Source organism: Erigeron canadensis, chromosome 9 (genome assembly GCF_010389155.1).
Source record: "Erigeron canadensis isolate Cc75 chromosome 9, C_canadensis_v1, whole genome shotgun sequence".
NCBI lineage: Eukaryota > Viridiplantae > Streptophyta > Magnoliopsida > Asterales > Asteraceae > Erigeron > Erigeron canadensis.
Window position 1 is genome coordinate 9525189 of NC_057769.1, and position 20881 is coordinate 9546069.

The 20881-nt window shown below is 34.0% G+C and overlaps 2 protein-coding genes across 5 annotated transcripts; one reads left to right on the forward strand and one right to left on the reverse strand.

Annotated features, from left to right (window-relative positions):
* Window positions 1-1135: 1135 nt before the first annotated feature.
* On the reverse strand, window positions 1136-11574 carry LOC122582904 (protein MALE DISCOVERER 2-like). Of its 4 annotated transcripts, none has more exons than XM_043755334.1 (14): window positions 11274-11574; window positions 9904-10500; window positions 9666-9798; window positions 9325-9396; window positions 8577-8720; window positions 7719-7862; window positions 7145-7240; window positions 7011-7054; window positions 4740-5195; window positions 3308-3498; window positions 3095-3227; window positions 2862-3016; window positions 2258-2449; window positions 1136-1682 (listed from the first exon to the last, which is right to left on the reverse strand). In XM_043755334.1, the coding sequence occupies exons 2-14, from the start codon at window positions 10007-10009 to the stop codon at window positions 1422-1424; spliced, it is 2127 nt and encodes a 708-aa protein (XP_043611269.1). In that variant the 5' UTR covers window positions 10010-10500; window positions 11274-11574; the 3' UTR covers window positions 1136-1421. The 4 variants fall into 4 exon arrangements, with proteins under 4 accessions (XP_043611269.1, XP_043611268.1, XP_043611267.1 ...); XM_043755333.1 differs by having other exon boundaries at window positions 4740-5198; XM_043755332.1 differs by having other exon boundaries at window positions 7011-7060.
* Window positions 11575-17799: 6225 nt separating this feature from the next.
* Window positions 17800-20398, forward strand: LOC122581231 (uncharacterized protein At5g02240-like). Its single transcript, XM_043753406.1, has 7 exons — window positions 17800-18088; window positions 18778-19049; window positions 19146-19182; window positions 19268-19365; window positions 19474-19535; window positions 19736-19859; window positions 20111-20398. The coding sequence occupies exons 1-7, from the start codon at window positions 17887-17889 to the stop codon at window positions 20228-20230; spliced, it is 915 nt and encodes a 304-aa protein (XP_043609341.1). The 5' UTR covers window positions 17800-17886; the 3' UTR covers window positions 20231-20398.
* Window positions 20399-20881: the final 483 nt, after the last annotated feature.

Consider the following 20881-nt stretch of genomic DNA (forward strand, 5'->3'; position numbering starts at 1 on the left):
GTTTAAAAGGCTAGGATTTTTACTGTTTTAATATATATATATATAGATTGGTATACGACAGAAGAATAACTTTATAAATTAAAAACCAATTGAAAAATACTTCATGATTATGATAAATTAACAACGAAGAAAACTGTGAAACATAATATATGTATAGATAGATTATTAAGAATAACTTTATAAATTAAAAACCAATTGAAAAATACTTCATGATTATGATAAACTAACAATGAAGAAAACTGTGAAACATAATATATGTGTAGATAGATTATTATAAAGGGTTATGTAATTTGAGGTGTACGTGTTGAACGTAATATATATAGTTTGATTATGAAGTGTATATAGTAAATAGAAAATGAAAAAAAAGGAAAGAAAAGGTAATAAAATATCATGAATTATGAGTCATGAATTATGAAGTGTTTATAGTTAAAATAAAAAAGTTAAAAAATGTCATGCAATGTTAGTCGTGATTTTTTATATATGTTTGATTTATATAAATATAAATTTTATATATATATGCTTTTTTATATGCCATATTTAAAATATATGTGGCATGTTTAGAAATAATTTTAATTTGAGGTGGATGGCTTTAAAAAGTCAGGATAACTATTGTTTTATTATGTATATAGATATAGATAGATAGATAGATAGATGGATAGATATAGGGGAAAGATAATTTGAGACCAACTAAAAAAAGTCCAAAAAAGGACCATTGATTTTCGTAAGTTACACACCACCATCATGATCTACTACGATATATAAGACTTTTTTGTAAAAACACTAAGACTTTCCAGTGATGGATCCATAGAAAAATCATGTGTAAGTGTGTAAGTTAACTTACACATGATTTTTCTGTGGGCCCGTCGCTTGAAAATCTTAGTGTTTTTACAAAAAAGTCTTGTATATCATAGTAGATCATGATGGTGTATAAAAATCAATGATCCTAGTTGGTCCTAAAATAAGAGGTGGTCTCAAATTATCTCACCCCGATATATATATATATATATATAAATATAAATGTTACATTATTCAGTTAAGCAATCAGTGAATGCTTTTTTTAGCATAGTTAGAATAACAGTATGCAGTTAAGCAAATCGAAGTACGAGTGACAAGATGAACTAGTTTATTTGAAAGCTTTTAAACAAAATCTAATTTATCTTCTATAGAATACATCTCAAAAATCTTGAAACTGTGGTTCAAACAATATCATCCTTACCTCGAAACACATCAAGTACACAGGCCAAGCATGTTATGTTACACGACAAACAATTCCTCAGAAAATAAACTAATAAATCAAATCGGGCACACACTTGACACACAATGATATCTATACATATCCTGTCATGCATCCATCTAATGAAACTCCTTGAAATCTACAAGCAGGAACAGGGAGTCATGTATCTTCAATAATTATTGCTTCTTTATGCTGCTTCGCCAGATAAGATCTCGAGTTCAGCCCACCATAGAGGCGAGAGTCTAGGAATCGCTTGCTCTGGCGAAATCCTTAACACTTCCCTTAGTTTTGCAACCACTTCTTTCATCGTTGGTCTCTTTCGAGGATCCTGCTGAATGCATTCTTCGATAACTTCACATATGACGTCGAGTTCGTGATGCTTGAATGATTTAAATGTTGGATCAACCATGGCACTGGTGTTTCTTTTATCATTCAGATATTGAGCAGCCTAAACAGATAGATGGATCATTATGGTATCGCAAAATGCTATGGAGAACCACTTAAATGGACAAAGATTTGATGAGCAATCATAAGCAATTTATCGTTATTACAAAAATGTGATAAGAAACTATTCTGAAAGGTTAAGCACTCAAGAACAACGTATATTAATTTGTAAGTAGAACGCCATAACCAAATTAGTGGTTTTAGTCTTTTAGACAGCATAAATGTCGAGTACAAAAATTTTCATTTTCTATTTTTCATCCAAGTTACACAATTGGTTCAAAATCATTTGATGCGGCAAATAATTTTCTAATTTTCATCTAAGTTACAGAATTGGTTCTAAAGATTTTGGCATCAATTAGTTTTCCATAAAGTGGTCAAGTGGGTTCGTTAATAGTTATATTTTTGAAACAAATCGAACTGTTTGGAAGCCCCCCCACCCCAACCAAAATCACCAGCTTTGCATCATTACCCTACCCGTCCATTTTTCCATTTCAAGCAGGCACTATCTTTTGAAATGCTGCTACTGAATACTATAATAAGTAATGCTTCTTTTACTGCTCATCTTTCCAAAGGTCTTACCCAAGTTACAAGAGATCCTTGTTCATCGGAACAAGGAAGCTTGCCAGAAATAACTTCAAGCGTTAAGATACCAAAACAGTAGATGTTTGTCTCGGTATCAATGAGCGGCGGCAGTGTAGAATGCTCTGATTCGGACTCCACTGATACCTTTGCTTTTGATATCAAATCTCGCCAGAAACCCATCTCTGCAACCTGAGAAATAAGATTATTTTAATAATTTCTTCATTTTCCACGGGTAGCCAAATCAACTGTAATGCAGGTTAGGTAATCGGTTCAGATCAAAGTGAGTAATTATTATATATTATGTCAAATATGACAAAAAAAAAGTAGTATTATGATAATAACTAACTTATTTATATAAAACAACTTAATAACATTGTGAAAGGATTCAAATTATCGGCTTTTATCATCTATTTTTTAATCCCCATTCTATCTACATTTCTACAACACATTTGACCTCTTAGAGATAAAAGTCATTAAACACAGCCAAAATCGACACACATAAAATAATTGGTTTGAATTTGCAACCTGTTCTTCATACCACAAGTAAGCAGGTGATGAATACATGGAAAAGAAAGAAAAAAAGACTTGGAAGAAATCTTACTTTGGGTGCATAATCATCTGTCAGAAAGATCATTGTTGAGGTCAGACTTGTGTGCAGTACAGGAGGATTCAATTCGTGCATGTACTCGAGACAATAAGCGATTCCCATGATAATTCTCATCCTTGAACTCCAATCAAGATGCTCAAGTTCTTTAACTGTAACAGCATCGTTTTATTCCATCATAATAATCTAAAAACGAACGTCTAATGCAAATATAAAAAACAGGTTATCACCATGTAGATGCTCTGAGAGTGAGCCATTAGGAGCATACTCAAACACCATCATCCTAACAAAAGGTTCGTCCTCCTCACAATAACCAAGAAGATTTACAAAGTTCTTGTGATTCACTCGTGACAACGCATCAATCTACACACATGTAAAGTTAAATGTTAGCTATAATTAAATTGTACACTGGATAGATAAACTTAGACACCCAAAATCAACACCTTCTTACGGAACCCTAGTTCTGCACGTTTTGACCAATCTTTGAGACTGTCAATAGAAGTTGATGCCACACAGATCTCCACTCCACTAGATAATGTGCCTTTGTATAGTGTATAGCTTTCTGTTGTCTCAATGATGTTGCTAAAATCCTCACATGCTGTTTCTAGCTCGGAGCGATTTAGCTTTGGCACACCTGTGGACAATAACAAGTGGCGTGAATCCAGGATTTGACAAACAAAGTATGCAGTTATGCACTAGTAACAGATTATAATTACTTGTGTTTTCAGAAAACAATCCTTTAGCCTATCTTACATATAGGCTTGCCCATGGTGGAGTTTCAAAAATAAAAAGAGTAAATGAAGAGGGATCCCTGTTCAGGATACCTGGCGAAAGTCGAGCCTTTGACTCTCATGTACGCAGCATTACTATAGCATTTACTGATCTATGATAATCTAGTAAATTGATATTTTGTGTTTCATCATTCCTGTTCTAAAATTAGGATTTACTGGTTTGACGAAGAGTCTGCGTATTTCATTCTACTACTTTTCAAATGATTAAGCTTCCAACTTTCAAACATTATAAACACTATCTTCTGCACCATCATTCCATCAATTATTTCAACCCAAGATTGGAATGAAAAAAATTGAAGTAAAAGACTCCTGAAATTTACTTATCAGTTCAATTGATGCAGCAACTACAAAACAAACTATTTAATCCTAAAATAACCTAAGATAATTGACCTGGCGGTATGTGAGTTGACACATCAAGTCATCAACCAGAGATAGAACTTGAGCAAGTTCTTGGGAGGCCAAGATCATTTTAGATATATACGGGGTTCTATAAATTGTGATACTTAAGGTTATAGTATAGTGATGATAAAGAAAAAACCATTATTAATGGTTAAAAATAACTTTGGCATTAGTTTTTTATTCTTAAACAAGATTTCATCAACCAAATCATTGTTAATATTACTTACCCATACATGTACATATATAAGCTAATTTAACTATAAGATTGCGTCATTTGATCGACAGTTATAGTAAATACATATAGAAATAGAGCTATACTTTGAAAAGCAATATTTTAATGGGGAAAAAAATGGCACCAGGTTTTGAGCTCATGCGTTAGATAGAAGGTAGAGCCCGAGCTAAGCGTTTGCATGTTAATTCTTTTTCTTGAATAGCCAATATGGCAATATGAGATTAGTAGTAAAGAAACCTCCGGCAAGGCGCCGAAGGATTACAATAGAAGACTTGAATTACTAAAGAAGCTTTTGCATGTTAACAACCCTCCTAACATAAATTTACAAAACATTAAAAACCAATGAATGCAATTTTCAGTGATCAGATAATCAATCCAAGAATGCATATGCAAACTTCTAACTATGTTTCAAACTATAAATGGAACAAATAAGGAAGTGCTTCCGAGAATTACCTGTAACAAAAGCTTTCTGTAACTGTCCGCTGATACCAGTCCTCCAAGGGCCAATGGTCTTTACAGCTCTACTTCGACACACACACCACACAGCTATGGCTATGATTATCAGCAGAAGTAAACAAGATATTATAAGCCAAATCTTCCACTTATCTGAATTCCTTTTTTCACTTTCATTATCTAGAGGCTGATTTGCTGGTGGTTGGTTGGAAGTTACGGTTTGAGGAGTTGTTCCAGCGATGTCAAGTGGTGGTGGTGGTGGATTACTATAAGGATGCTGTTCTTTCTTGTCCTTGGGTACAGCAGGAAATGATCCACTACTTCTACTAGTTGGAAGAGCTATAATCATTGGTGGACCTATCCCGGCATTTGGAGAAGGTGCAGCTGCCAGGTTTAAAGACTCTTCTGCTAGCTTTCGACGTACAACATTTTGGACCATTTCTGATTCCAATGCACCTACTAATTTACACACAAAATGAATAATGAGCAGCAAATAAAATTAGTAGTTTTTAAAATATATTTGGTGACATAATGGTATTGTGACGCAACATTAGATTCACCTCACCGCACCGCACCGCCCCGAAGACGCTTCTTGTTCAATTTCAGAAGTTTAAAAAAAGAAATACTTAATACTTGTATTGAGTTCTTAAAGGCTCAAAGCGCACGAAGGTGCAAAGGGATTTTCAGGGCTTAGCTGTGGGGTTCATGAATGTGACTATGTGCGGCGCATCATATCAAATAAATGAAAGAACATATATATGCATCTCAAAAAGTATAATAGCATTTAAAGTAAAAAACATAGGTTAATGCTATAAATAAAATATCAAGCATAGATCAGTTATGCACGAAGAGCTTCAAACGTAGTCAATTCCATATCATGACATCATGCATAGCCAAAGAAAGTTTGAAACAACTAGAGCTGAAAAAAACCATCAAGTCATCATCAACTAAGGTCACTAAACTCCTTATCATCATCATTTGTATTTTTCATTCTTGACTGACAAGCTGTGGAAGCTTAAGAGTTATTTTAGGTAAGCGGATAACCCCTGGTTAGCCTATTTTTCCTCAAAACAGTGAAGTACAAGTAATATGACTACCGGAACTTTTGATCGATTTCTCTATGAAGATGGATATGAGAAGAATGACATAGTTGCTAGAGGTTTAAATTTAAGGAATACTATATTGAATATCTTAAATAGACTAATAAGATCCAAAGTTCTTAGTCAACCTAATGTCCCAAATATTCACCAGGGGGCACCTAAGCCCTTAAAGACCTCACAACCAAGGCATTACGACTAGGTGAGACGGTTTGAGCCTAGCTCCTGAGCCTAGGTGTGACTTAGGCATGCTTTTAACAACTATGTTTTAATCCAGTTGAGATTACACATAGCCAAAATTAGCCCAGTCATCAATATGTTGTTCGAAATACATCTAATCCAAAAGAATGTTATGCATAGATCACTAAGTTACAAGTAACCATAAAATTGACCCAGTCATCAATATGTGGGTCGAAATGGCGACAACCGGTACCATACATCTAATTCCAAGATAATGTTATACTTGGATCACCTAAGTTGCATTCAGGATTTCCTTTTTCAGTCTGGAATAAGTTTACCCATTGCATATGATCTTGTCATCTTGATTCATAAGATTCACATTGTCATTTTTGAGCCATATTGTAGACATCTTACTAGAAGTAAATCACTTTAATCAAACTATGATAGAAAATATGCTACTAATTTAAATGAACTCCCCGATAAGGCCTCAAAACTCAACACAAAAGAGGGTTTTAAGGTAGATATGGAGCATCTTGGGGGGAAAAAAACAATATACTTATGCATAATGAGCATGTTTGCCAAATATATAGGCCTATAGCATGTCTATCCATATATAGACCCACGGAATCAACTTCTTTTGCTTTATCTTCACCTTTAATGTTGCCATATGTCTTCATCCCTTCTTAGACATACTGTTAAGCGTACATTTCAAACACATTTATAAAGTTTGATATGAAAAGAAATCATTTTGAATATTCGATCGTTAGCTTGGGCAGGGGAGAACCAAGATTTCATAGCTGGTTTCTTCATCTGATTAGTTTCTATTTCAGCCATTTATCACTATCCAGTTCTTTTTCTTGTTATTTCTGTCAAAAATTGCTCATTCACTGCCAAATCGTTTCCATCAAACCATATGTAGAACCATGTATTGCAATTTCAAGAGAAAAAGAGAGTATCACTTATCATCATCTGCTTATTAAACATTTAAACTTACATTTTTCACTGATAGTACAATCGTTCGGGGAGCTCTTGTAAATCCTGAAACTTCAGTATAAAAAAGAGCATAAATAAATTAAGTTAAACAAATGAGCTAATATTTAGCAAATTAATCTAATGGTTTTTCCTTACAGATGGATTTGATTGAGGTAAGTATTAACTGTTCCTTTAATTTGTATCAGAAGAGAATCAGCTTTCTTTTGAAGTTTATAACCTTCCTGGCATATGCTGTCCATAATACAAAACAATAAGTAGAAATACTCCTCCATTCAGTATAAAAAGGGATATCAATTAAAGCGGGGTGCATAGGCAGCACTCCCTGCACAAATTTTTATCAACAATCACTCATATCAAGAATAAAATAATTGTACCGAAACATGCTTAGAAACTATATTTGGTCATTGTTGCTTACAAGTTTAAGCACTTGATCCAAAGGGGTTGTTTGGGGGTCTGTTTTAGAAGTATAATAAATAAGTTATTATATGATTATTTAGAGGTAATAATATCACTTTAATCTCTTGTTTTACATTCTAGTCTGATGATCAGAATCAGACTAACACTCACCTTATTCTGCAAAACGCTTAGTTGCCTACTACCAGATTTTCATTACTCAATATCACATGATCACTTACACAATGCTCATCCAAATACATACTAATTCGAATTGAGAATTTGAAACATATTATAGCAATGAGTAGATTCATACCATCGTCCAAATTTCCTATTTAGACATCCAATCCCATTGGCAACAAGGGATAAAAGGTTGTCATCATACTGTATTTCATAGAGAAAGTTGAGAGTCCTGAGTTCCGTAGGAATGGATCCTTCGAGATTGTTTTTACAGAGCAACCTAAAATACATAACTACCAAAACTTAGGTATTCATGTAATCATGATCAAGAGGATGTTTGTATATATTATAGAAAAACATATACAATACCACTAATTAAGAATCTATATGAACCATGTGTATTCACAAGAAATTAAAATATTGTCATTAAGTTGCAGAACAGATATCGACAAATACAATTGCTTGTTTTGGGACAAACAGTAAAAAGAATAGATCTTACTATCTTAGATCGAAAGGGGGTGTTTGGATTTTGGATGTGTGTTTTCGAAAGAATAACGTGAGTTCAATTAAACTAAACTAAAATCATTTGACTATATTAGGAAGCCAGGTAACTTTACATTTTGATGATGGATACTCTTATTGCAACTCCTTACTGGTACTCCAACATGATTACTTTAATAACAAAAACAATAAGAACGAAATCACAATCCATTGAGCACGAAAAACTAACTAATATGACATCGCTTTAGGCGCCCATCCCCAAACAACTCCCTGAGTTTCAAAAGTTATATGAACTACTTTAAAATTAAACCTCGATGCATAGTAAGTTTAACTTTTGGGGGAAAATGGATAAATACCTTGGTGGATCATGAAGCAATACTAAAAACACATACGATCATCGAACGATCACAATTTTAACGTATACAATTTTGAAACTTAAGAGTCAAAAGATGAAAAATCAGAGAAAAGGGAGGGACTAACTTATTCCACTTACAAACGTTTTAGCGAATACATCCTTCCTAGCTCTGATGGAATATGTCCACTCAAGTTATTATCCCTCAAGTCTAGAACTTCCAACATTGAGAGTTCACCAAAATCTTTTGGAATAACTCCAGAGAATTTATTCTGCGAGAGGACACTAGTAAAAAGAGAAAAAATATATATTAAATAAAATCAAAAAACAATGATTCTTGATCAAATCATTGTCCATACATTTGGCTCTCTACAGTAATTTTGAGTATCTTAACGTTGTACAGCCTTAATTCTAAAAAAATTGCAAGCTTCCAATATCAAAGACTTGAAGAAAGGGGACGATCAAATCAAACTTAAATGTTTACCCATTATCCTTGTTACAAACCAACCAACTGCAATGATTTGGGGCAACAAGATTCCTTTATTCACTATAGCATAAAGGTAATTTAAATATTTTATAAAGAACACTATATTTGAGGTAGTGTCCTTTTAATACAGAAATTAGCAAAGCTCCTTCTGTTGATTAATCACTATGTGCTTGCCGAATTCTTATATATCCATATACAAATTTCAGCAAAGAAACATAGGCCATAAACATTGAAACGAAAAAAATCTTAACCGGCATTCTATTCAACCAAACTTCCTTAAAAATTTAAACTTTATTTCAGTGTACATCTGTCATACCAATAAAAAGATTGATAGAAAGAGGCCATAGATCATTATTCCATGTTGAATCATAAGGGAGAACTACAAAATGAAAGAGCACTCACAGACATCTCAAATTTGTGAGGTTCCCAATCTGCGGTGCCAATACTCCTTCCAAGGATAGCCCTTTAAGATTTCTTCAAACAAAACACAAAAAAGAAACTACATCAAAATAAATAATTATTCTAAGTCGCTATTTGTTTAAAAGTTATTGCGTTGAATGGTATAGATTTTATTCGGGATTTAATTATTAAGCCCGTGACTTATATTCAGCACTTCAACATGCAAATCAGCCACAATTCACACCGCTAAATGCATTCAACTATACAATCATCAGTTACCCATTCAACATTTATAAAAAAGGGAACAGGCCCTAAAAAGAACAGGAAGAGAGTGATGAACTTACAGCACATGAACATTACCATCTACACAATGAACATTAGACCATGAGCATGGATCAAGGTCATTGTGATTCCAACTTGTGAAGGCGCCATATGGATCATGAGATACTCCTGTCCGAAAATCCAACAAGGCAAGACCTATAGTCCAATTATAACCACCAAAAACGCTTAAAACTGATATATGACACATAAACTTAGACCTATGAAACGACCAACTTATGTATAAAAAATAAGTAAACTAACCCTCAGAATTCAATGAAGAACACCCTTGGACTAAAGCAAGAATCAAAAGCAAGAAACAAGATAAACCGTGTTTATATGTTGTCCATCTATCACCCATTACGCGCATAGGCAGCAATGGTTTCCACCAGCAGCCAGGACTCCAAGAAAATGATAAACAAACTTGCCAGCTTTATATAAACACCCAAGTCCCCTTGAATGAACCGATTACGCAAGGCCGCGTTATCATTCAACCCACATCTACAGCAATGTTTTCTGCTTTTTTTTCACAGCAGAAAAATTTACAACATATAAAAAATTGGTAGCCTACACACAACAATTTTTTCGCTCTTTCTTTTTTCTTCTCAAAAAAAGAAATCACAAAAAATAATGGTAACCTATACAAGTATACAACAGACGAATAAACAAACTTCACACTCCCCTAAAAAAATATCCTAGTTTCACTTAAAAAAAATAATATATACATACACCCCTCTTTAACTTAACGTACAAACTGGGTTCTCTCGTTTAACGGATATCTAATCTTTTTTTCTATAATGCACGCCTCGTTTGGTGGCTTTGGCATCACCCGACGAAATATGCAATCCTCAAAGGTTCAAACTGAAAAAAAAAAGATTTTAGAGATATATAAGAAACCGTTACATACACTATTTCACAATAAAGAACCAAATGAAGGAATACCCTCAACACCAAGTAATCCAAAAAACGGCATTTTAATATATTAGTTGCTTGATATGAATGGTTCACTTTAAAAAAATTCTTTACTTGCTGATGGGGTGATCCCAATCATCACAATAAAAAGTATTAAAAATGTAAATCGGATATAGTACGCGTGTATGATGTATAAAGGGGATGACTCTTAGCAAGAGACACAACCGAAGGAAAAGATGCAACAGTTCACAAAGGGATATCAAAGAAATAACACAACTATTCACTTGCACCTTTTCGTAATGTGAGTGTGTGTATATGTAGAAATGTAAAAAGCAAGCAACTTTCTATCTTTAATTTATCAAATTTAATAAAGTAAGTACATTTAGTAGCAAATAATTAGTATCAGAGCATTGATTCATGTTTAAAATTTCTGTTTGGATCAAACCGTGGGCTTAGTTTCGGTCAAAGAAAAGTAATAGAATCCATTTGTCACCGCCGATTTTAATCAATCACAGATTTTAATCAAGATATTAACAACCGGCATCAAAGGTTCCAATCAAATCTACGAACAGTAATCAAAATTGTCAGAATAATCGACAATGCACGAAAATTGTTCAAAAAAAAATCAAGATTCACAATCATAGGGACAACAGTAGAAGATATCATCAAAATTAGGGCAAACAATTAAAAGGGTCCAGAATAAAAGGGGGAAAATAACACACATTGTATCAATTGGAGGATAAAAGCCCGCAATTGAATCACAGTTGTCCAGAAAAGATGCCCAGAATATTCGGAAAGCAGAATCCCCAAAACAGTGAAACCCTAATTTCGAAAAATAGTAAATCATGGGATTCCTGAAGGAACCACCAGCACCACCACCACCACAGGTCGGAGAAAAGGTGACAAAAGAGCCGGCGGTTGACCAGAGAAAGGAGAAAGGAACGGGGGGCATCGCAGGGGACCCAACAAGGAAAAACAGCGGGTCAATTTTAAAAAGACCCTCCTCAGGTTCCAGATACTCAAAACCCCCTCCACACTTTAGTTTTAAAAATTTTAGAAAATGAAAAAACCATAGTTTTTATTTTCGTTTTACTATAATTTTATATTCGTATTTTATTTATATGTCCGCTAGCGGTGCAGGATGGTGGTATCGGCCACGGTGGCAGTAAATGGTGGTGGGGGCGCCAATGATAGTGAATGTAAAAATAATTGATGTTAAAATGAGAGTTTTTAATATTGTAGTTACTTTAAAGATTGAGAGATTTATGTTATAAATTATTGTAGTTACTTTAAGGTACTGGACATATGCTCGGCGGTGTGGCGGTGGCGGCGACGGCGGCGGTAGCGATGGGTGTGGCCATGTGGTTCTGAAGGTAATTTATGTAAAATGAGTAGTGTATTTATTTTCATAGTTGAAGGATGTATTTTGCAAATAATTTTAATAAATATATTATATATACATTAGGTAGAGATATTTAAATGAATGAATAAAGAAAATAGATAATTTAGGTTTATCAAGTATTTGGAGAAAGAAAATGGTTTATAAGGTAATTTTAATTTAGATTATATTATATAGATTAAATGAGTAAATCTTAATTTTAATTTTATCTTAATTTTATCTTACCTTAATCTTCTTTATCTTATTATATAATAATCTTCGTATTTTATTTTAACTTATTTTATTTTTAATTTATATTAGAACACAACTAATTTAATAATTATCGACTAATTACAACATTTAATTTCTTTAAATTAACAAAACCAACATATGTCATTAATATAATTTACATTTTTTTCCATATTACTAATTTACATTTTTTAAGTGTTTTTTTTCAATTTTTCTCCAATTAATTTTGCAAATCTATTTCCATTTAATAGTTAGAAAGATGTATTTTTGTTTTCTTAATAATAATTAACATATATGTGTTTCAAAACTGTAGCTTAAAACAAAACGCTTTTGTCAATATCCAAAACTTTCAAGCCAAATTATACACATTCAGATTCAAGATGTTATGAATTCTTTATTATGGCTATCCACATTCCATAACTAATAACCTTTCATTTTGTATTTATTTATATACGTATTAAGTGTATTAATTTTATATAGCCTATATATAGGCTTGATGTACATTGAAATGAATCAATAAAAATGAGCTCTCCTCATCTCCATTTCTTGTGTCCATTTTGCTATTGTTCTATATTTTATTATAAGAATCATGTTATGCTATTAGGTCGTTGTTTTACAACACGTTATCAACACGAATTGTTCTTAGAATCGATCCTTGAATTAAAAATTTATTCGGATTTTAATCATCGATTCCCATGATAAACTTTTGAGGGATCGGTGAAAAATACGGTATTTGAATAAAGTGTGGTACATGAAGTTAGGGAATAATATAAAAGGATTTGATTAAGTGGGTTGATTTCATTGGATGTATTTGGCATATCATATGATTCAGTTTTCTATAATTATTGGATGACTTTCGTGAATTTTGCTAACTTCAAAAGAAGATTAAATGATGAAACATCAACACGGGCTTAACCATATATACAAGTACGCATGTTCTACCCAACTTCTTTATTTGACCATAAACAGTAGTAATATTATGTCCACCGTGACTGTTTGAGGTACTATATATTCACATATTAAATCTTTTATTTTATTTTTCTGTAAGTCCATCGTATATCTCTTTACATGGTACACGTTTATTGGTTATTTCCTATACGAGTGGTTGTCATATGTGATTCCATGTTAATTCTGTATTTAGAAACTTGATGCATGTATCATGTATGTGGCCTTCATTTATCTTTTTAATAACTTGGTATATGTAGTCGATCTATCAAATCATCTTTATAAATGTTGTCATCATGTTTAAGTAAACATAATAACATTGTGAATATTGACAGGCAGTTAAACATAATAACATTGTGAATATTGACAGGCAGTTAAACTAAATTGTCATCATGTTTAAGTAAACATCATCTTTATAGTAGTTAATCCTATTAATATCACGAGACTACTAGAAAATTGACAGGCAGTTAAACTAAATTCATATATTTCTTCAGAAGTTTAATCAATTCGTAACTGATCATAATAACATTGTAATATTAAATTAAATATCACTATAAAATACCCAAGAGTACTAGTACAATATATGTAATTTGTTGCACTAAATTAATAGAGTTACATACGTTATATAAGGTTGATTTTTCTGAATAATCGTTATCGCACCGATTGTACGTTTGCATGTAACTTTAAGTCTCCGATTGTTTTATATATTTTTAACAAGTAAAAGTGATTATATTTTTGTTTAATATATTAAACTGATCATACAAATTGTTTATTACATACACCTTTTTCTTTATGAGAATTGATAATCATACCACATATTTTGATAAAGCTACCATGATTATGTATTAGATGTTTGTACTGTCTGTTATATCAGTTGTACAGTGTGGTGTATTAATAAAAATGTGTGGTACAGATATGTGCTCCCTTTCTTTATTATGGCTATCCACTTGTCTTCCTATTTTTAGCCCTTTTATGTATACAATATATTTTTAATTTACAAAAAGGAACAATTATAGATGGTTCCACTTCTACATCTAACTTTAGATGTCTTTATTAGAAATCAAAAAGACGTTTTACAATTATATTAACTTCAGCGATGAGATACAGTGGTCAGGTTCTGTAAGTCGCCGTCACCGTAGTTGGCACCATCAGCAGCGATTACCTTTTTGTTTATTGAAATAATAGATAGAAGGAAGTAGCAGCCAAACAAATGGTTTTGAGGTTTTTATGACCCTAAAGTTTCAAGTTTTAGAAAATAAGTTTATTTCATTTTACGATAATAATTTTTTCTCTAAACTTAAAAGCTTGAAGCTCTTTTAAACAAACCAAATTTAACCCTTAAAATCACCGACCTACCATCCTTACATTTAATACCCCTATAATATACGTACCCCTATGTAAATAGTTTTTATTATGTTAGAAAAGGGGTGAATGTTATAGTTGATGGGACAAATGAACCTCCCGCCTATTCATCTCCATCATATGTCACACTTTCATCTCCATCATCTCTCACACTTTCATCTCCATCGTCTCACACTTTCATCCCGCCCATTTTTCCTACTGCTTGATTTTGTTGATCACTTTTCCGAGTGAAACATGTCGCGGTTCTCCCACTCTTTAGTATTCATTGTCATCATCTCACTCCTACAACTCCCTTCGTTATTTTAGGGATTTTTCCTACTGGCTTGATTTTGTTGATCACTTTAGGGCCTGCACTGTTTCGATTGCACTGTTCCGATTGAACCAAGGTTTGTTATGATAAATTGGGTGTTTTTTTTTTTATGAATTGGGTGTTCTTGAACAAGGTCATTGTTTTATTAATATATCAAACAACTCAGTCTAGAGTTGTTTTATCAAACATGGGTCAAAATTTACTGGAACAAAACGAAATTTGATGGTAAAAGAATGGAGTTAAAATATTACCCCGCAAAGTGATAACACTGGTAACTTTCTAATGCCATGACGCACATTTTTGTCTATTCGGTAACCATCTTTAAAAAACAAAACAAATAGTTGGTGCATAAAGTGATTTAAAATGTATATTATTACAATAAGAATCTAAATCTTTCGAATAGAATGGGTTTCGGGATGATGTGTGTTTTGAGGTTTTAACTCTTAGTGGATCAGTTCGGTAACTTTAGAATGAATTACATGATATAATATGGATTTCCAAAATTTGATCCACCAAGAGTTAAAACCTCAAAACACACATCATCCCCAAACCCATTCTATTCGAAAGATTTAGATTTTTATTGTAATAATATACATTTTAAACCACTTTATGTATCAACTATTTGTTTTTTTTTAAAGATGGTTAATGAATAGACAAAAATGTGCGTCAGGGCAAGATTAGAAAGTTACCAGTGTTATCACCTTGCGGGGTGATATTTTAACTTCATTTTTTTACCATCAAATTTCTTTTTGTTCCATTAAACTTTGACCCGTGTTTGACAAAACAACTTTAGACTGAGTAGTTTGATATTCGAATAAAACGTTGACCTTGTTCAACAACACCCAGTTCATTTAAAAAAAAACACCCGATTCATAAAAACAAACCTTGTTTCAACCGGAACAGTGCAAACCCTAAAGTGATGATGAAGGGAGTTGTAGGAGTGAGATGATGAAGATAAATGCTAAAGGGTGGGAGAACCGCGACATGTTTCAATCAAAGAAGTGATCAACAAAATCAAGCAATTGGAAAGATGGGCGGGATGAAAGTATGAGACGATGGAGATGAAAGTATGAGAGATGATAGAGATGAATGGGAGACGATGGAGATGAAAGTGTGAGAGATGATGGAGATGAATGGGCAGGAGGTTCATTTGTCCCATCAACTATTACATCTACTCCTTTCCAACGTAATAAAAGCTATTTACATAGGGGTACGTATATTATAGGGGTATTAAATGTAAGGATTGTAGGTAGGTGATTTGAAGGGTTAAATTTCGTTTGTTTAAAAGAGCTTCAAGTTTTTTAGTTTGGAGAAAAAATTATTGTTGTAAAATGAAATGAACTTATTTTTCAAAACCTAAAACTTTAGGGTCATAAAAGCCTCAAAACCATTTGTTTGGCTGCTACTTCCTTCCATTTATTGCTTCAATAAACAAAAAGGTAATCGTTGCTGATGGCGCCAACTACGGTGACGGCGGCTTACAGAACCTATCACCGTATCTCATCGCTGAAGTTAATATAATTATAAAACGTCTTTTGATTTCTAATAAAAATATAAAAAAAGTAAATATGATGTTGTCTCACATCTAAAGTTAGATATGCAAGTGAAACCATTATGTTTTTTTTTTTAAACTAAAAATATATTATAAACATAAAAGGCCTAAAACTATCACATAGGAAAATGTCAATATATTTTTTTATACGAGTAATAAATAAAAATGAAATACAGTAAGGAGCAAGGGTGTAGTCGGCAAGTTTTATTAGCAAAAACCATCGGCAAACATCGGCAAATCGGCTACTCTATAGCACTTATATCGGCTTGTTTCGACAAGCAAAATCGGCAAGTATTGGCTATATATATATCGGCTAGTTTTGGCCGATGGTAGTGAACGTTGGGAGCGTTTGTTTTGTGACCGTTTTTTTTTTGTTCTTGTGTCATCGCCGGAAACCTAAAAATTTTTTTGGGGTTTTTCGATTTTGAGGCTTGATCTACGTTTTTCTTGGCTTCTATTATCGGAATACGTGCCGATAAAACTTGTCGATGCTCCTAACGTGATATATCACCCTTCCGGTGAGATCCGAAACCCCTTTTTGGGGTTTCCGGTCGTCGCCGGCCAGAAACGTTCACTTTTACGGCCAAAACCTTGTTTGGTTTTGATAGGGGTGTAGTTGGCTATGTTCTTACTTGTTCCTTCGGTTTTTTGGCGATCCCTTTTTGGGGTTTCCGGTTTTCCGATTTGCTTCCTGTTGTTTCTTCTTGTGCTCCTGCATGTTGCATTGGTTCTCCGGCGAACCCTTTCTTGAGTTTTTCGGTGAGCCCTTTGCTGCTGTTGCTGCGGGATGTTTTCCGGCGAGCCCTTTTTGGGTTTCCGGTTAGACTTCCTGCTTATATACGTATATTTATGTATATTTATTTATTTACATTGCCGGATTTTTCCTTGGTAGTGTTACCGGTAGTGTTGCCGGATTTTTTCCTTGGCGGCGTTGCCGGATTTTGTTCCATTAAAGCAATAGGTAGCCGGAAAAAATAGTTCGTAGCCGATGATGATATCGTTGAACAGATTTTTAGGTTGCCGGAAAAAATGGGCGATGATGATACAAATGTTCGTAAAAATGGGACTCGGATGATCCGGGGCGAATCTTGGCGGGGTAAACCCTTCGGGTTAGCAGCCATGGCGTCTCCGACTTCCGAAATTCCCGACCCCCAAATTCTGAGCCCAAGTTATATTTTTTACAAAAAACAGTCACTTTTTTTAGTTTTCTAGCAACTACATTTATAAATTCCAGTTACATTTATCTATTAGTTTTGAAATTGGTTAGTTTGCCTATACTACACCACCATTTTTTGCTAGTTTTTGGCTACGATACGTGGCGATTTGTGATTCGCCGATAGCCTTGTCAAACTTGTCAAATTGCCAATTTTATGGCACTACACCCTTGCTCTAATATTATTTTTTTGAGAATTTTGGCTAAGTGGATTGGATAAGGAAATCCAAACACTGAAATCCATCGTAACATTTAAAAAAGATTGACCATCAAAATTGACATTGTAAAATCCTGATTGTTCTGGAATCCCAACCCACCATTGATTGATGGCTTGCATGACACGTGCACTTATACCAAACTCATTAAAATGTATCACTTGTAATATCACCAATAATAGTACGACTACTTCTGTTACAAAAAAGCCTCATCTGCCTAACACCATATCCAGAAGTAGAAGGTTGTCAGTATTATCAATGGCGGATTCCAATCGTAGCACTGTTCTCGTTACTGGTGCTGCTGGCAGAACTGGTAATCAACCTATTTTTATTTTTATTTTTTAATTATAAAAAAACAACTCCCAATATGATCTTCACGAGGTTTATATATTACTGTACTTGTGTGTGGTATCATAGATTATTATGAAATTTACTTAGAAATAAAAAATGCTTTGGTGGGGCCAGGACCTTTGCTTGCCTCATATGGGTTCCCAGCTAGAGTTAGGTAGGTCAGGTGGTACCTAATACGTTATTAGAGTCCCAATGACCACGTTTGCTAAGAAGCTTAGCCAATAAGCTTATTTAACCCGGCCCGTAAGCTAACCCAGCCAAACACTCCCTTGGCAGTTTTTTAGTTTTTAGCGGGTTTTTTCCGTAGGTTGTAGTTCTTACAGAAATTGCTTTTGAGAGGTGGTTTATTTGCAATGAAACAAACAATGGTCGTTTGAAGATGCTACCCTCACATCATTGAAAAAGATAACGAAAAGAAAAATAAAAGAAAGACACGAGTTTAAGGCCTAAGTGTAAAATTGTTAAAATGGCAATTGTTTGGACCGTAAAATCAAACTTTTCACCCCCGGTGGTGGCTATCACCTTCAAGTTACTAGACATCACCCTATTCTTTCCAATATTTGTTTCAAATACCTTAAGAACTAGTTAAATTTGTTTCAAGTTAGTCAAATGACGTATTGTTATGTATATTTTTTGCTTATTTTTTGACAGGTCAAATAGTTTATAAGAAGTTGAAGGAGAGGTCAGGCGAGTATGTTGCTAGAGGTTTCGTTAGAAGTGAGGAAAGTAAGGAGAAAATCGGTGGAGCAGATGATGTTTTCATTGGCGATATAAGGAATGCCGAAACTCTTGCTCCTGCTATTCAAGGGATCGATGCTCTTGTGATTCTCACAAGTGGAGTCCCTAAAATGAAACCTGGGTTTGACCCAACTAAAGGTGGAAGGCCCGAATTCTACTTTGAAGAGGGATCATACCCTGAACAAGTTAGTATTACTTAGAACACTCGCTACATAGGCATTACAATTTATTTGAAGTTTCGTTATGCTGATTGAACTATGGTAATTGAATATGTGTTCTAGGTTGATTGGGAAGGACAGAAGAATCAAATAGATGCTGGTAAGTTTTGTATAACTTATATCGGTTCTTCATGGTGTATATATGTTTGTTTGTGTGTATTTAGTTTTGGTGCACCTGTGTACAGCTAAAGCTGCTGGAGTGAAGCAAATTGTTCTGGTTGGATCCATGGGTGGAACAAATTTGAACCATCCGTTAAATAGCTTGGGAAATGGGAATATACTGGTTCGTTTAACCTCTTTTTATTCACATGCAGATATTAAACAAAAACTTATTTATCTGGATGGTATTTTCTTCATGACGAAGTGAGTTTTATATGTGATTGTTTTGCAGGTCTGGAAGAGAAAGGCTGAACAGTATTTAGCAGACTCTGGGGTTCCATACACTATTATTAGGTTAGTGATAAAAATCGGCTTCTTCATTTTTCACTTTGACCCAAGTTTGAAGTCCCATGTGTCAGTAGATGGTAAAATTTTGATTGAGTATGCATGACAACAGAGTGTGCTCAACACCTATATATAAGATTTATAGTTGAAATCTTAATGTCAAGCAAACCATCTGAGATGATGATGAACTGATGCTAATAACTTTGCAGGGCTGGGGGTTTGCAAGACAAGGAAGGTGGTGTGAGGGAGCTGCTAATCGGAAAAGATGACGAGCTTCTTGAGACTGATACCAGAACCATTGCAAGAGCAGATGTGGCTGAAGTCTGTATTCAGGTATATTCATTCCTGTAGGCTGTAGCAGAATGTCCCTTGTTTCATCCATGTTGAGTAAGGTCTTTCTTGGTTGTTACGTAAACGAAAATAATGTATAAACTTTTACTTTCACAAATCTGAACTAAAATCGAGTTTAAAAGCTACTAATCCATGTTATTTGCATCGCTTGATTTTCATATTACCAAAGATAATGAGTTTTATGCCCGTACCAACCTTATTATTCCAAAGTCTGATAAATGTGTTGTAAACAGGCACTGCAGTTTGAGGAGGCACAATTCAAAGCATTTGATCTTGCGTCCAAACCCGAGGGAACTGGAACGCCAACAAAAGACTTTAAGGCCTTGTTTTCCCAAATCACTACTCGGTTTTAAGGTTGAGAATTTCTTGACTTGTTCTTCCATCTAGACACATAAAATGTTTGCTACAAGGATTGTCCTATTGTTATTAATTGTTGGTCATATTGTTGGGATTCATTGAATCATGGTCAATGTTGGATACTAATGAGTTGAATGAGTTGTAATAATTTCGGATTTACTGCAGATATTCTAAAAATATTTTCATTCGGGCAGCAAACTTATTAGTGTGCATAAACAAATAAAGTCGATGAAAGAGTAAAATTTCTTTATAATAATTTACATCCTTTAGGTATTTCCTTGATATTTTAAATCATCGAGAATCCTTAGGAAGCGGCTAATCATTTCTTCAATGTATAACATGACAGGTAATTCTTTATCACGACGCATATTAACACGCATTTAAGAATAGCTGAGCAGGTTTTGCTAACATACATGAAAAACGGTTAGAGAAATTCACAAGATTTTATTATAGGAACTAAATTTGGGTTGTGTGTTGGTTAGGGATGTGCACGGGTCGAAACCCGGCCCGACCCGTGACCCGCGAGAGTATGAAAACGTGACCCGTGACCCGGCACGTGAAGGTTCAGTTCGGGTTCAGGCGGGTCACGGACGGGTTACGGGTTTCCTTCACAATTTTTCGGTTTTTGCCTTCACCCGACCTAGCCC

Bases quoted from the DNA above. Each gene is read 5' to 3' on its own strand.
- LOC122581231 (XM_043753406.1), top strand. From the start codon at position 17,887: ATGGCTTGCATGACACGTGCACTTATACCAAACTCATTAAAATGTATC. The intron at 18,089-18,777 runs GTAATCAACCTA...ATTTTTTGACAG, and splicing joins TGGTGCTGCTGGCAGAACTG to GTCAAATAGTTTATAAGAAG. The intron at 19,366-19,473 runs GTTCGTTTAACC...ATTGTTTTGCAG, and splicing joins TGGGAAATGGGAATATACTG to GTCTGGAAGAGAAAGGCTGA.
- LOC122582904 (XM_043755331.1), bottom strand. From the start codon at position 10,009: ATGCGCGTAATGGGTGATAGATGGACAACATATAAACACGGTTTATCT. The intron at 9,397-9,665 runs GTAAGTTCATCA...TTTTGTTTGAAG, and splicing joins GATGGTAATGTTCATGTGCT to AAATCTTAAAGGGCTATCCT. The intron at 8,721-9,324 runs GTGAGTGCTCTT...TCTTTTTACTAG, and splicing joins CTCACAAATTTGAGATGTCT to TGTCCTCTCGCAGAATAAAT.